Source organism: Alosa pseudoharengus, unplaced genomic scaffold, assembly GCF_046254945.1.
Source record: "Alosa pseudoharengus isolate Yale_2024_CS ecotype anadromous, Long Island Sound unplaced genomic scaffold, YU_APseudo_1.1 YU_APseudo_1.1_scf_1, whole genome shotgun sequence".
NCBI classification, from domain to species: Eukaryota; Metazoa; Chordata; class Actinopteri; order Clupeiformes; family Clupeidae; genus Alosa; species Alosa pseudoharengus.
The window spans coordinates 26,298,220-26,313,219 of record NW_027468564.1 but is presented as its reverse complement, the minus strand read 5'-3'; the positions used below and the strand labels follow the sequence as shown (position 1 = coordinate 26,313,219).

The 15,000-nt window shown below is 46.2% G+C and overlaps 1 protein-coding gene across 1 annotated transcript in view; it reads left to right on the top strand.

The window, feature by feature from the left end:
- The window catches only part of mycbpap (mycbp associated protein), a 73,061-nt gene that overhangs the window by 31,012 nt on the left and 27,049 nt on the right, over positions 1-15,000 (top strand). The window contains exons 13-15 of the mRNA XM_076285550.1: positions 4,384-4,530; positions 13,817-13,951; positions 14,306-14,469. Of these exons, the coding sequence (XP_076141665.1) occupies positions 4,384-4,530; positions 13,817-13,951; positions 14,306-14,469 (446 nt within the window). The remainder of the gene's footprint in view (positions 1-4,383; positions 4,531-13,816; positions 13,952-14,305; positions 14,470-15,000) is intronic.

Genomic DNA, 15,000 nt, shown 5'->3' with positions numbered 1-15,000 from the left:
GCACGACCAAGCAGTCCAATAGGACTGCATGGTCCTGGGTGCGAGGGCTTGGAGGGCTAGGTCGGCCGTGATGGGCTGAAGATAGCTGAGGGGGTGGTTTATAGGAAGATGGTCTCCGAAAAGCTGGGGAGTGGAGTAGGGTATGGGTCCGCCTCTGGAGCCAAGCTTCTGAATCTCTGGAAATTAAGACGAGAGAGAGAGTCAGCAATTTCATTGTGGCAACCGGGGACGTGCGCGGCTCTTATAATGAACTGGTAGCTGGCTGCTATCCAGATTAGACGCCTAATGAGAGGGGAAAGCGCAGGCGATTTTGAGCGCGAGTTATTTATAACGTGCACTACGGCTTCGTTGTCGCTGTGGATTAGCACGCTCTTGGAGGTCCACTCCTTCCCCCAGAGTAGGGCTGCAATGACTACGGGGTAGAGTTCGAACACGGCTGACGATTCGTTTTCCGTTATTAGCTCTCTGAACTCTAGTGGCCAAGGGGATGCAAACCAGCGCCCTTTGAAAAAGCCTCCGAAGCCTATTGAGGGGGCTGCGTCTGTGTACAACTGGAGGTCTTCTGGAGATGATTGGCAGTCGTCGTAGAACATGCACAGACCATTCCATTCCTCTAAGATCATCCTCCAGAGTTTGAGATCGGCCAGGCACTGGGCATCTAGAGATACTACGTCTTCGAGAGATGGGGTTGCTGAGGCGCTGTTTAGGAGATGCGAGATGAAGGGGCGGCCCTGGGGAATGATTCGCATGGCGAAATTGAGGTGGCCTAGAAGCGAGAGAACTTCTTGTTTGGTGTGAGATGGTGAGGTTATAAACTCGTTCAACAGTAAAGAGATTCTGTCTTTTTTCTCTTTAGGGAGAGATGAAGAGAATTCCTCTGTATCTAAAATGATGCCGAGGAATTCGAGTCTGGATAAGGGACCGCACGTCTTCTCTTCTGAGAGTGGGACTCCCAGTTTGTTGAATACGTCAACTAGCGTAGAAATGCCTAGGGCCGGTGGGTAGGAATGGGGGATAACTACGAGAAAGTCGTCCAGAAGATGAACGATAAATGGGAGATTATAGTTATTTAGGAGGATACAGCACAGGGCTTCTGATAGCGTATCAAAAATTTTGGGACTGCTGCGGCAGCCGAAGGTGAGGCGAACTGCAAAATAGTATCTCCTATGCCATTTGACTCCGAAGAGGTGCCAGAATTCGAGATCAATGGGCATGACTTTGAAGGCTGAGCTTTAGCTAGCCAGCAACGTCTACCTGCCTTTTTGATCAGCGCGATAGCGTTGTCGACGGAGTGGTAGTGCAGCGAGAACTCTTCTAGTGGAATCAGACTGTTAATGCTGGGAGTGGTACTATTGTGCGGAGCTGAGAGATCGATGATAAGTCTCTTTTTCCCTGAGTATTTGCGCGTAGCTACGCCTATGGGGTTGATCCTGTAGACTGGGAATGGAGGCTTGGTGAACGGACCGATCATAAAACCAGATTCAACCTCTTTGCTTAGGAGTGAGGTGACTACCTCCGGATCTTTGACGGCAGATTGTAGGTTTTTACAAACGAAAGACTCTGTAGGTCTTGCTAAAACACCTGGATGGAACCCATGCGTCAACCCCGAAGTCAAATAGTCGCAAAATCCCCTATTTGGATTGGACTGAAGTTCTGAATGGAGAGCCGGAACAATGATTGGAGTAGAGAGGTACTTTTTAAACTTTTATTTATGTTCTTTAGTGCGGAACAGACTGACTTGGCATGGGCGCCTGCGCAGTAGCTGCAGACGTGAAGGTAACGGCAGGAGGATTGGCGACACTGAGCGAAGTTAAATTTTCGGCAGATTTCTCGACCTTTCCAGAAACGCTCGTCCTCTTCCCTGGCTTCTCCTGCCGTAGCATCGGGGATGCGGGGAACATAGGACGAGGATTTGGGGGCTGTGGAGCTGGTGCTGGGGAGTTGATGGTCGGGGTTGACAAGTGGACACTCGGCCGCGCCGTGACTGGGGCTATTGCATAGGGGACAAGATGGCTTAAGTCCTAGAAAGACGCTGTTATGGAGCTCCATATCGAGCGCGCCCCAGTAGGGGTTTTGATTCCAGAGGCCGACTCTGGCAGTGCATTCAGCTGAAAACAGTCGGTGATAGGTGTAGAAATGGGCTCCCCCGTAGGATACGGCTAGACCGGCGATGATGGCCAGGTAGTCGTTCAGCTCTTTGCGTCGGCTGGGGAACGCGAAACAGATGACTTCCGTGTAATTAGTGAAGGCTACGGTGAACTCGGGAAATGACAGGGTTTTTGATGCTGGGCTGGAATGTTTTAAAGAAAAACCCAGTTCGCCGCAAACTAGATCCCGGTTATGAGAGGGAATGGGAATGGAGGGAAGAATGGTAGAGAGGTCTACGTCTGCACCTGACAAGATGAGGTTCCTGGTGGACGCTGTGACGGGTGGTGGTTTGAATGCTGCAGCGTGAGGAGGCGGTGGCAGGGCCTGTGCTGTGGCTAGGGAATAGTTTTGCAGCCGGAACGGGACGTCGTGGTCCGAAGCACTCGCTGAATGCTGATGATGATGACCCGCTGCGGCGGGCTGGGCTAGCGCGGAGCCGGGGAAGAAATGGGAAGGGAGAAAAGGGGGGAGGGAGGGAGCGGTTGCTGACGCGACCGGAAGTGGAGCATCCTGGGACAGGGTCGCGGGAGGTGGGACGGGGAAGGAAAGAGTGTTAGGGGGGAATAGTGACGCTGTCACTATCGGTGCCGGCTGAGACCAGGTGCTCGCTAACTCGTTAGAGATATGGGGAGCTAGCGAGGGGAATCTTCTAACTGACGCTTGGTGAGTTGAAGCGTGCAGTGCAGACGTGGCTCCCGGAATGGAAAGGGGAGGGGGAAAAGGGGGGAGGGAGGGAGCAGCCGTCGGAACGAGTGGAGGTGGGGCAGCCCTGGACCGAGTCCTGGCTAGGGGAGGTGGATGGGGGAGGGAAAGAAGGGGTGGGGGGAGTAGCGACGCTGTCGCTACCGGGGCCGTCTGGAGAAGTGGGGTTGGACCCGGAAATGCGGTGGAGATGCAGCGGGAAGAAAGTCGGCGGGAATGGGCCTGAGCCGCTGACGTGGCAGTGGCTGTGGCTGAAGCAGCGGAATGATCCGCTCTGAAGCGTGTGGTGCCGGAAGGTTCTGTCGGCGTGCCCGGTTCGCGAGGTGGCTGTTGGTGTGTGCTTCGTCCAGCTGAATGGCCGGCGGAAGGAACCGCGCCGGGATGCCAGAAAGAGCAGCCTGCTTCCGGGTCTGGGGAGGAAAACAAAGTAAGGGAGCGGGAGGGCGAAAAGACCGGGCTATCCGACTGTGTTAGAAGGCGGAGGAGATGGAACTTCCTATCCGACCTACGGAACGCGATGCCGCGGGAATGAAGAGTGCTGCGGATGCGAGCCACTGTCCAGTGGGTAGAGTCGTCGCCTTGCTGGCGCTGGGACCTGGTGCTGCCGCGAGTTGAGGCTGCTGAGCGGGAAATACTGCCCCGCACGGGGGCAGGAGAGGAGCACCTTCTGCGACCCTGTGTCCTGGGTTTCCTACGCTGGCGGCGAGGGGAACGAAAGGGATTATTTTCGCCCGGCGGAGGGCCCTGGGTGTCGGGTGTTGGTGGGACGAAGTTGTCCTCCAGATCGCTGGAAGAGGCGTGGATTTCCAGTTCCATGTCTTGTCCTTAGCAACGATACGCACACTGGTTGATTTCTCGAACGTCGGAGCGTGTGACGTATGGAAAAGGAGGTCGGCTTAAATAGGCCTACCCTGCGGCGGCAGTGGGTGAGTTAATTGCTGTCAATCAACCCGAAGGCTCCTCCCGAACTTTGTTTAGAAAACATCATTAAAAGCAGGTGGTGAATGTCTTACTTTCACTTTCTTGTCATTCACTTTCCTACTTCCTAGATTTTACCAATTTTCCATAGCCTATGTGCACAAGTAGTTTGAGTAAAACTACTGATCTTCATTATCTCCCTGCTTGTTGACATCTTATCATGTATAGTATTATTTCATGATCACTAAACGATTCTTTTTAATGTTGTCATCAGTTAACTTCATTCAACTGCGCTTGTATGTAGCCGTTCAGTTGTGGATGTTCATAAATTGCGTTTATGGGCGGAGAAAGGCAGAGAAAGGCGCAGTTTACACTAGTTTGATAAATACGACGGAAACTTGGGTCTGACAGCATTCGCAATCTGCGGTTTGTCCATGATGCTGATGACGTTACGTTCGCAAATGCACGTACATCTGGCCCAGAGAGAGAAAGAGAGAGATTGCGTGTATGTGTGTGTGTTTATGTTTGGAGAGAGAGAGAGAAAGAGAGAGAGAGAGAGAAATATATATATATTGTGTGTGTGTGTGTGTGTGTGTGTGTGTGTGTGTGTATCAGATGGAGATCCAGCACAAAGAGGCGGTGTCTGTGTGTGTGTCTTTGGTATCTGACCTGCTGCGTGGGATCCGCACTCCAGAGAGACCCAGCTCTCCTTCCCAACTCTACAACACAGAGGAGGACCACTTCCTCAATATCAACCCACAGGTACACACACACACATACACAGGTACACACACACACGCACACAGGTACACACACACACGCACACACACACACACACACACACACACATACACAAACACCCCCATGGCTTGAACATAGCAACGGACTTTGATGACAAAACAGCAAAGATGACTGAGACTTGCAATGGACTCAGACGACCAGATGAACATTCCACAAAACAGACTGCCATGACAAATACTGAATACTGACACATGCTCAATAAGATGCCAAACCCAGCTCCCAACTTCCCCCATGACTCACACACACACACACACACACACACACACACACACACACACACACACACACACACACACACACGCACACACACAGATCGCCATGAAGCATACTGCTCACTAACCTGCCAGCACCAGCTTCTACTTACAGACACACATACATATACACGCACGCACACACACACACACAGATATACACTTTCTCTCTCGTACACACACACACACACAAACACACACACACAACCCTGAACTTTGTTTAGCTATCATCATTAATGAAATTGCATCAACAGAGTAGCAGGCAATCAGTGTCCTTAATTAGAGAGTATAGAGTGTTTCTGCAGATGAGATGTCGAGGACCTCTCTGACCACCGCCGGCTGTCCATGGCAGAGATAGAGCACTGGGAGAGCCACCAGAGCCGACAGAGCCATAATCACCACATGCCGAGCTGCTGAGACTTTTAACTTATACAACTCATCCCAAGTAAACAATCAATCCATCCATCCATACATCCATCTATCCGTCCACACTTCTATCCATCCATCCATCCATCCATCCATCTATCCATATATCCATCCATCCATATATCCATCCATCCATCCATCCATCCATATATCCATCCATCCATCCATCCATCCATCCACCCTTCTATTCATCTATCCATCCATCCTTCTATCCATCCATCCATCCATCCATATATCCATCCATCCACCCTTCTATTCATCTATCCATCCATCCTTCTATCCATCCATCTATCCATCCATCCATCCATCCATCCATATATCCATCCACCCTTCTATCCATCCATCCATCCATCCGCCCTTCTATCCATCCATCCATCCATATATCCATCCATCCATCCATCCATCCATCCATCCATCCATCCATCCACCCTTCTATCCATCTATCCATCCATCCATCCATCCATCCATCCATCTATCCATCCTTCTATCCATTCATCCATCAACCAATCAGTCAACCAACCAACCAACCCATCAATCAATCTATGTATCAATCAATTAATTAATCAATAATCAGTCAGTCAGTCAGTCAGTCAGAAGAGATTAAACAGGAATAATATTATGGGCCCTATTTTAATGGTCTGAAACGGAAGTGTCTTCACGCAAAACGCAAGTGACTTTGTGGGCGGATCTTGTGCGCTGATGCTATTTTACCGGCGGGATACTAGGCTTGTTTGACTTCGGCTGAGTCTGACTTCGTCTGGCTTACTACGTAAACGTGATCTTCAGAGCCTAGCCGGGAGGAGCTACAACAGAGGGCAGCTCATCCCGGACAGAAAGGCTACAGTCTGCCTGACGTGACTCGCGGGAGATATCGCGGAATGTTGTTTGCAATAAACACAGCAGAACTTTCATTCTTACTCATTAAAATGAGCATGATGACTGACGAAATAAATTCTTATGATGTAGTTTAAATAAACCACTGTTGTCATACAGTTAACAGGCCTGCATTGTAGCACATAAATTCAATATCAAGTGTTTTCCCTATATGTGTGTCTATCTATTTAGCCAACAGCATAAAATAACAGAATATCCAAACGTTTTCAGTAGGCTAGCCTACCATTGTTGCAGAAATCACGTATAAGAATGTATCCCTTCGATTTCTGTTTATTTTCGCATATTCCAACATAAGGAAGCAGCATGAGCCTCTAGTCATAATCGTCATGAGGAAATTCCTCCCAAATGGCCCTATCACGTCTTTGAACTGACGTCAGGAGGGCGTGTTTCAGCTCGTGCAGCTCGTGGAAGGCAACTGCAAGATCTGTCTGCAGGCTAAGACTCCCGCGATATTTTAAGGCCATGTGACATGGTGTCACGGTGGTAAGTCCCTTCCTGGCTGACAGAAGTCGGACAGAATTTCTAACCAGTATGCATTGCGTCCATCCCAGTATGCATTGTGTTCAACCCAGCATGCATCACATCAAGTCAGATCTGCACAGATCTGCCGCAAGTCGAACTCCCCTATTGACTGTTGCGCCCGACGCAAATCTAAAATGGGGTGGTCTGAAGTAGCTACATTAATCATGGGTGTGGTTTGGGCGTAATGTGCAATAAACCAATCAGAGCGTCATCTCACATTCCCTTTAACAACAGGCACGCTTGTTCCATAGCTGATTGCTATTATGGTGGCGTATTTGCCAGGCGCAGCCAGGAGCGTTCACAGCGCTATAATCACTGTTCAGTTGGGAACAGTTAGCTATTGATTTTTCATCTTGACAAAATGTAATACAGAATTGTCACAAAGACATACTTTCCGATGTTTTGGGATCGATCATTCTCACTGAATCACGAGGTTATGAATGCATGGTTATATATTTGCAATGTACAATGTAATCTAACATTACCTCTCTATAGACAATGCATATCTTCCGTCAGTTAATCTCTTCTCTCCCGTGCTGCCGCTGGGGCATTTGGGTTAAATGGCATCGGCATGCAGTTAGGCCTGTCGCGATATTCAATAAATCAATTAATCGCATGATAATTAAAATTAGCTCGATATTTTTTCTGGCCGCGATAAATGCCATTTGCTTGTTTGTTTTCCTCGTCTCTCTCTCTCCCTCTCTCGGGTCCTTAGAGTAACGATGAGTGAACCCTCATGTCAGTCACTTGTCAGTCGCATGGTGTGTGGGGAGGCGGGACTACTGGCGTATCCTACCACAGAGTGCAGCTAAAAAGCCGCGTGAGAAGTATACCGGTAGGCACTAGGCAGAGAGAAAGCTAGTTGCGAGTTCCAGTAGGCTACGCCTAATAAAGACAAAAAAGATGGAATTGTTTCTAAGCCAAACGCGACAGCTGCAGTGTGGGAGCATTTCGGATTTAAACCGAATGCCCGTGGTGAACCACTGAACGCGTGCGAGTCGGTGTGTCGCATTTGTTGGAAAACAGTCGCAATTAAAAGCGGCAACACAACAAACATGCATATGCATCTAAAACACAATCATCCGCTGCAGTTTTCCCAGTTGGGGGAAAAAAAACACAACAAGTGGGCCGTCTTCCTCTTCCCGAGGAAAATTCTCAGAACGACAATATTATCGCTTATCGCAATAATTTCTGAGACAATTTATCGTCCAGCAAAATTTGTTATCGTGACAGGCCTACATGCAGTTCAACATCACGTCTCCTTAAGTCCTCTAACATTTCCTAATTTATGTCATCAACACATCAGTGATTCGTGAAAATGTGTACGCTAGATTTATGCCTATTTTTTCACATGGACACCACACTGATTTCCCTCGAGTGGTAATATTTTTCTTTGAAATTAGGTATGGTTTACAGAAATGGGAACTACATTGTATAGATGAGAGGAGCTAAGTGTGCGTTGCGCAGCACAGGCGGCCAAGTCATCAACTTAATTCACGCACAACATTTATTTGAGCAGGAGAGAGAATAACAATGAATGGATGCAGCAACTACAGAAATTGTACAGAAATTGTAAACATACTTGCTGCTTTCTTGTACTATCTGTTGCTGGTTAACAGCACATGAAAAGCTGATTTAAGCTAATTCACTAACTCAAGACTTCAAGGCCATCATGGATATAAAACGTTTTTTGAAAATAACGAAAGGATGGAGGGAACATAGCAAAGCTTGGAGTTATTTCAGATGGGCTACAACAAGGTAGGCAAAATTATGGTGCTTAAAACCTTACACAACGGTAAATTGGAACAAAACTAAAAGTAACTTTAGCCTTTATAGGGCTGTAGCCTATAAAGTTGTCCAGATTAATAGCTCGTAATTAGGCGTTGTTGTAAAGATATTGCATGTAGATGTTGTACTTTATAGGCTACTAAATATTTAGGTCACCAATGCACAAACAAAACCGGGAAATGGACAAATATTATCAAGGCTTTGAATGTTTCTGTCTGTGCACGGGGGTGTCTGTAGATTGGTGTGCAACGCATTCATTCATGCAGGCCTGTGGTCATGCATGCGCCCTTAAAATAGCATCTGCATTTTCGCCACAGAGTTCCTGGTCTGTGGCGGAATTGTTTTCTGAAACTGCAAAATATCAACAGTGAACGTTTGCGCCGGAACACGCCCCGTCTTTTCGCTGAACCGCCCCCGTGGGCGCAATCGAATTCCCTAATTTACAGGCATGTACCTGTGGAGGGAAAATTCCAATATGCGCTGACTGCAAAATAGGAAAGACAAACGCACGAGTATACAAAGTCAATTGCGCCGGGACGGAAGATAGAGCCCTATATGTTATAATCATTATAAAAACTGAGTCATACTCATGTGTCATAGTCATTTCAAAATAACAGTCAACCCAGGTGATAATTACAGTATCCTGACCCAGTGGTCCCATTTCACCTGAACAGTCTGCTCTGTAAAGCACACACACCCACACACACACACACACACACACACACACACACACACACAGGTACGCGCACACACACACACACACACACACAGACACACGCACACACACACTTACACTTTCTCTGTCAATCTAGTCAACCACAAACCTACTTGTGAGGTCACACCCTATTCAGCACTGTGTGTGTGTTTGTGTGTGTGTGTGTGTGTGTGTGTGTGTGTGTGTGTGTGTGTTTCCTCACCCCTTTACTGGAACTCGGGAGGAAATTATGCCCCCATTAGTCCAGCATTACATTCTAATGGCTAATGCTAATTGCTGCCCTGGGCTTTGTGGTGAGACTGAGAAGTATGGAGGTGTCTCTGCTGTTAATGCTGTTTGGCTCGGTGCTTTTCCTGTGTGCTGTGTGCACTCAGAACGGTGGAGGAAATAATGGCTGACATTTCACTTGCCAGAGTTGTCGCCCACACAGGTGTAATGTGTGTGTGTGTGTGTGTGGGGGGGGGGGGGGTACTGAGTCGAGGAGGGGCTGGAGGGGAAGGGACAGCAGAATGTTCCTGTTTTTCTGAGATGCTCCAGTTAATGACCCCCGACTCACCATTCTGAGAAAAATCACTCCATCCATCTTTTCTATCTCTATGTTTTCCCCAGTAGTGTCGATCTCTCCATCTTTTCCCCAGTAGTGTCGATCACTCCATCTTTTCCCTAGTAGTGTCTATAACTCCATCTTTTCCCCTGTAGTGTCTATAACTCCATCTTTTCCCCAGTAGTGTCTATAACTCCATCTTTTCCCCAGTAGTGTCGATCTCTCCATCTTTTCCCCAGTAGTGTCTATCACTCCATCTTTTCCCCAGTAGTGTCCATCACGCCATCTTTTCTATCTGCTATCTTTTCCCCTGTAGTGTCGATCTGCTGTCTGTCCGTCTCTTCTCCCTCCGTAATTGAAATGTTCAGGTCGCAGAGCGTAATAATAGCTTTAGATGCCTGATCTAATTTTTTGGAATGTGAGTGCCGCTATGATTTCTGGTGTAGCCGGTTATACTGGAAGCTAATTGTTGCAGCATATGCACTCTTGGTCCTCTGCTGGTTATATTGATTATACTGGAAGCTAATTGTTGCAGCATATGCACTCTTGGTCCTCTGCTTTTTTCCCTATATATGCTTCTGTTAGGAAACATTATATGTCACTATAATGTAAACTTCCAAAGCTATGCAGACGATATCCAATTATATATTTCTGTGGAGCCAACTAACCCAGATGGCCTTTGCTCCCTTCTCGCATGCACTTAGGAGTGGAAACAATTTTTTAAAGCTAAATGACGATAAAACCGAGATACTTTTGGTTGGACCAAAGTCAGACACCGTTCTTAGTAATCTTGGGAACCTTGCACACCAAGTCAAATCAAAAGTAACAAGCCTATAGGTGTCATCTTAGATGCAGAGTTAAAGGAGAAGTTCGGTGTGATATTGACCTAAAGTGTGTTGAAACATAATACTGAGTGTGAACTGATAAGGGATCAGATACCAGAAATAAGTAGTTGCTGCTACTGGAAGCAACTGGAATCCATGCATTTCCATGGAATTATTTTTTGAATCTGATCCCTTATCATACCTGTTAATTCGTACTCGTCGCTCGACTTATCATGACTAAATTCAAGATGGCGGGGAACGGTAAACTTCCTAAAGGTACTGTCTGTAAATCGTCTTGTAAATAAACTACCAGTGCTTTTTCAAAGTTCTCAATGTCTCGTTTTAAATGTCAGGGCCCTTGGAAGTCTACCAATGAAGTGTGGAGCTACTTTGAGCTTTTTTTAACACAAGATGCAGAGAAATTAATCCATGCCTTTATCACTAACAGGTTAGACTACTGCAATGAAGTTTTTACTGGTCTCCCAAAAAAGCATATAGAGAAATTGGAACGCATACAGAACTCTGCTGCTAGACTTTTTTTTTAAGTATATTTTTTGGGCTTTTATGCCTTTAATGCGATAGGATAGTGAAGAGTGACAGGAAGTAAGTGGGAGAGATCCGGAAAGAACCACGGGGCAGGAATCAAACCTGGGTCGCCGGCGTACGGTGCAGGTGCACCAGCCAGTTGCGCCACGGCTGGGGTCCTGCTGCTAGACTTTTAAGACCAAGAAGAGAGAGCACATCAGCCCTATGTTAGCTGAACTGCACTTGGCTCACTGTTTCCTAATTGATTTTAAGGTTCTGTTAATGAATGGCATAGCACCTTCATATATCTCTGAGCTTTTAATATATTATTGACCACAAAGGAACCTTAGATCTCTCCATGCTAATCTTTTAATTGTGCCCCAAAGTGTTCCACAAGCAAAGCTGAGAAGCTGTTTTCATCCATTATACACCACAGCTATGGAACACCCTGCCTCTATTCATCAAACAGGCAAATAATGTAAACATATATAAAAAAGACCTGAAAACATACCTGTATATGAGAGCTTTAAGTTAACTCACTCTAATCACTTTTTATCTTGTAACCTATTTATTCACATTATTTTACATTCTATCGCTGCTATGTACAGGGTCTTCCTATTTCCACTGCATTAATTGTATTGTATGTGTTGTTGTATCTATCTCTGAAATATCTTTTTTTCCCCTTTTCTCTCTATTGTTGTGCTAAATGCTCCAAATGCAAAGCACTTTGAGCTGCATTTGTGTATGAAATGTGCTATACAAATAAAGCTTCTTCTTCTTCTTCTTCTTCATTATTATAAGAACTGAACACTTCAGTGTTGAACTCCCAGCGTAGCCTGGTTATTATGACCGGCGCGCAGCGAAGCGGCGGTCATATAGGTTTAGTCAGATTTTTTTTTTTTTTTTTTTTCGCATGCCCAAATTTCCGTCAATGATTCCTGGGACACTGAAAGACCGGAGTACACGAAACTTGGTGGGCATGTAACCCCACATGGATAGCATGGAACCATCGTTTTTCGTTTTGATCTGTTGCCCCCCCGCTGGACTGGACCCCCCGAAAGGAGGGTAGGGCAGACACAGTTTTCTGTGAATATCTCGAAAACCGTAGGGTTTAGGAGGACCATTTTTTTTTTTTTGTATGATGATCTCAAGAGGCCATGTCAACCCATTCCATAACCACTCATTTCATGTATTGCGCCACCTAGTTAAACACAAAAAAGTAAAAATGAGGTGTTGTAATCGCAGGTATCTGTGACCTAACATAGTCAAAACTGCACGAAATTGGAAGTGTAGGATCATTATGACACCCTCTGAATGCACGCCAAGTTTCGTGGAATTCCGTTCATGGGGGGCCACACAATAAATTAATTTATGTTACTATACACCAACTGGCCTGTAGGTTAACCCATTTCATGTGCACACATGTGCACAAACAGATACACACACACACACACACATACATTCACAGTAATCATACGTATGACACATACTCACACAGTAGACATATGTACGCTTGCATGCACAGGCACATACGCAGGCACAGGCACACACACAAGCACGCACACACACACACACACACACACACACACACACACACACACATAACATAAACATAACACAAACAATCAAGAATTTCTCAGAATTATGAACAGGCAAGATGGAGGTGGGGTTGTATAAAATTAATTTTACATGTGAAATCTATGAACTAATAATGTTTTGGTACTTGTTGTCTAGCAGATACCAGTGAGAATTGAGTGTGGATAATGCAATTTAGTGAGACAGTTAGAATCATATAGGCCTTTCAGCGTGATTTCTTTTTGTGGAAAAAATGTGCTGGACTGGGCGGCGGTCATATTTTGTACCGCTCTGCGGTACATCTAGTTATCCCTCATCTTGCGCTCCTCTTCCTCCTCATTCAATCTCTCCATCTCTTTATGTCTCTCTATATGCAAGTCTCTGTCTCAGTCTGTCTGTATGACAACACCAGTCTCTCTCTCTCTCTCTCTCTCTCTCTCTCTCTCTCTCTCTCTCTCTCTTCCCTTTCATTTATGTTTTCACTCAAGGACAATTCTCACTGTACCTATTATATATTTTTTGTATCAATCTGTTCATCTAAACATACTTTACAGAGTATCTTTCTTCTGTCTTATTCTGTTATTGATATTTTTCCCCCATTCACTCACTTTTTTTTATTCTGTCTTTTTGAGTGTCCCTTTATTTCTTCTGTCTATTTGTTCTGTATCATTTTATCTTCCTCCGTCTATGTGTCACGTCTTTTTCCTCACTTTATTTGCACTGTGTCTTTTGGAGAGTGTCCCTCTCTGCATCACCATCATCTTCTCTCCTCCTCCTATCTTTCCCTCTTCTGTCTTCTGTCTCTTTATCTCTCTTTCTTTCTTGTTTGGACTCTTTATCTGTCCATTTTGATCTGAAAAGAGGGAGAAGATGGCAAGACCAGGAAACAGCCTTTCTTGCCATTCAAAAAATAGCCGGATGATCCACACACCACACACCTTGTGCACACACACACACACACACAGAGAGAAAATGTACTCATAGATGAATACAAGGCCTCAGTGACCCTTTGTATCGTTGTTCCCTTGTAATTGTGTTTGGGATATTGATGATGGGTTTCTCTGCCTGTATGTGTTTGTCTGTGTGTGTGTGTGTGTGTGTGTGTGTGTGTGTGTGCGCGTGCCTGTGTGTGTGTGTGCGCGCTTGCCTGTGTATGTGTGTGTGTCTTCTCCCCCTTCCCCAGCTCCATTACCACTATGAGACCATCGAGGCCCTCAAGAGCCTGTGGAAGGAAGTGACATCCTCTGTGCATTATGATGTCACAGACGCAGCCACGGAGCCTCAGGAGTGGGACCTCTCAGTGGCCACTCTCCGACAGGTAGAGCACGGCACACCAAACTGCGCTACTCCAAGCTAACGCCACGCCACGCTATTCCTGCCCTAACCATATTAGGCCATTCAGTCCTACTCCACACAAGCAAGACTGGTCCTGTGTTAGCATTTCAGGCTAACTCTTTACTCTCATACTTACCGTAAATTAACCATATTAGAAATGCTCTTAAAATGGCAGTGAGCAATGGTAAATGTAAATGTAACAGCATTCAGTGCTTTAATTAACCATATCAGAAAAAAAGGTCATGACTTCAAAGGACAGTGAGCAGTTGCACTTCGAGTACACTGTCTTAAAATGCCTGCTCCATGTGTCTCTGTCTCTCTAACACCCTTCCCTCAGGCGGTGCTGAGTCTGCCCAGACTGGACTCGGAGGTGGCGGTGGAGGTGGAGGTGGAGGTGGAGGACCTCCGTAGGGAGGAGGCGCTGTCCCAACTCAACACCCTGCTGATGGTGCTCCAGACCCTCCCACAGCCTCCTCCACCTCTCACTCCACACACCGTCGGGTAAGTGTGGGGGCACAGCCTCCTCCACCTCTCACTCCACACACCGTCGGGTAAGTGTGGGGGCACAGTCTCCTTCACCTCTCACTCCACACACCGTCGGGTAAATGTGGGGGCACAGCCTCCTCCACCTCTCACTCCACACACCGTCGGGTAAGTGTGGGGGCACAGTCTCCTCCACCTCTCACTCCACACACCAGCACAGGTGTACAGAGTACAGGAGAGGCTTTGTTTACCTGTTTTTCCATAGGCCCCTGTGTTAGAATTGGTCTTTGGGACTCGACCTTATGGTCATGGGACCATGTCATGGGACAAATATATAATAAATACATATATATATATATATATATATATATATATATATATATATATATATATATATATATATATATATATATATACTTAAGTACAGTGCAGTACAATAATATTTTCATGTCCAAAATATTGCATTTCTAAACTAAAGTGCAATGTAATTTAATGAAGGTGTAAAGCAGTTTTTTGTCCAAAACATTGCATTTTCTGCTTATGAACTGC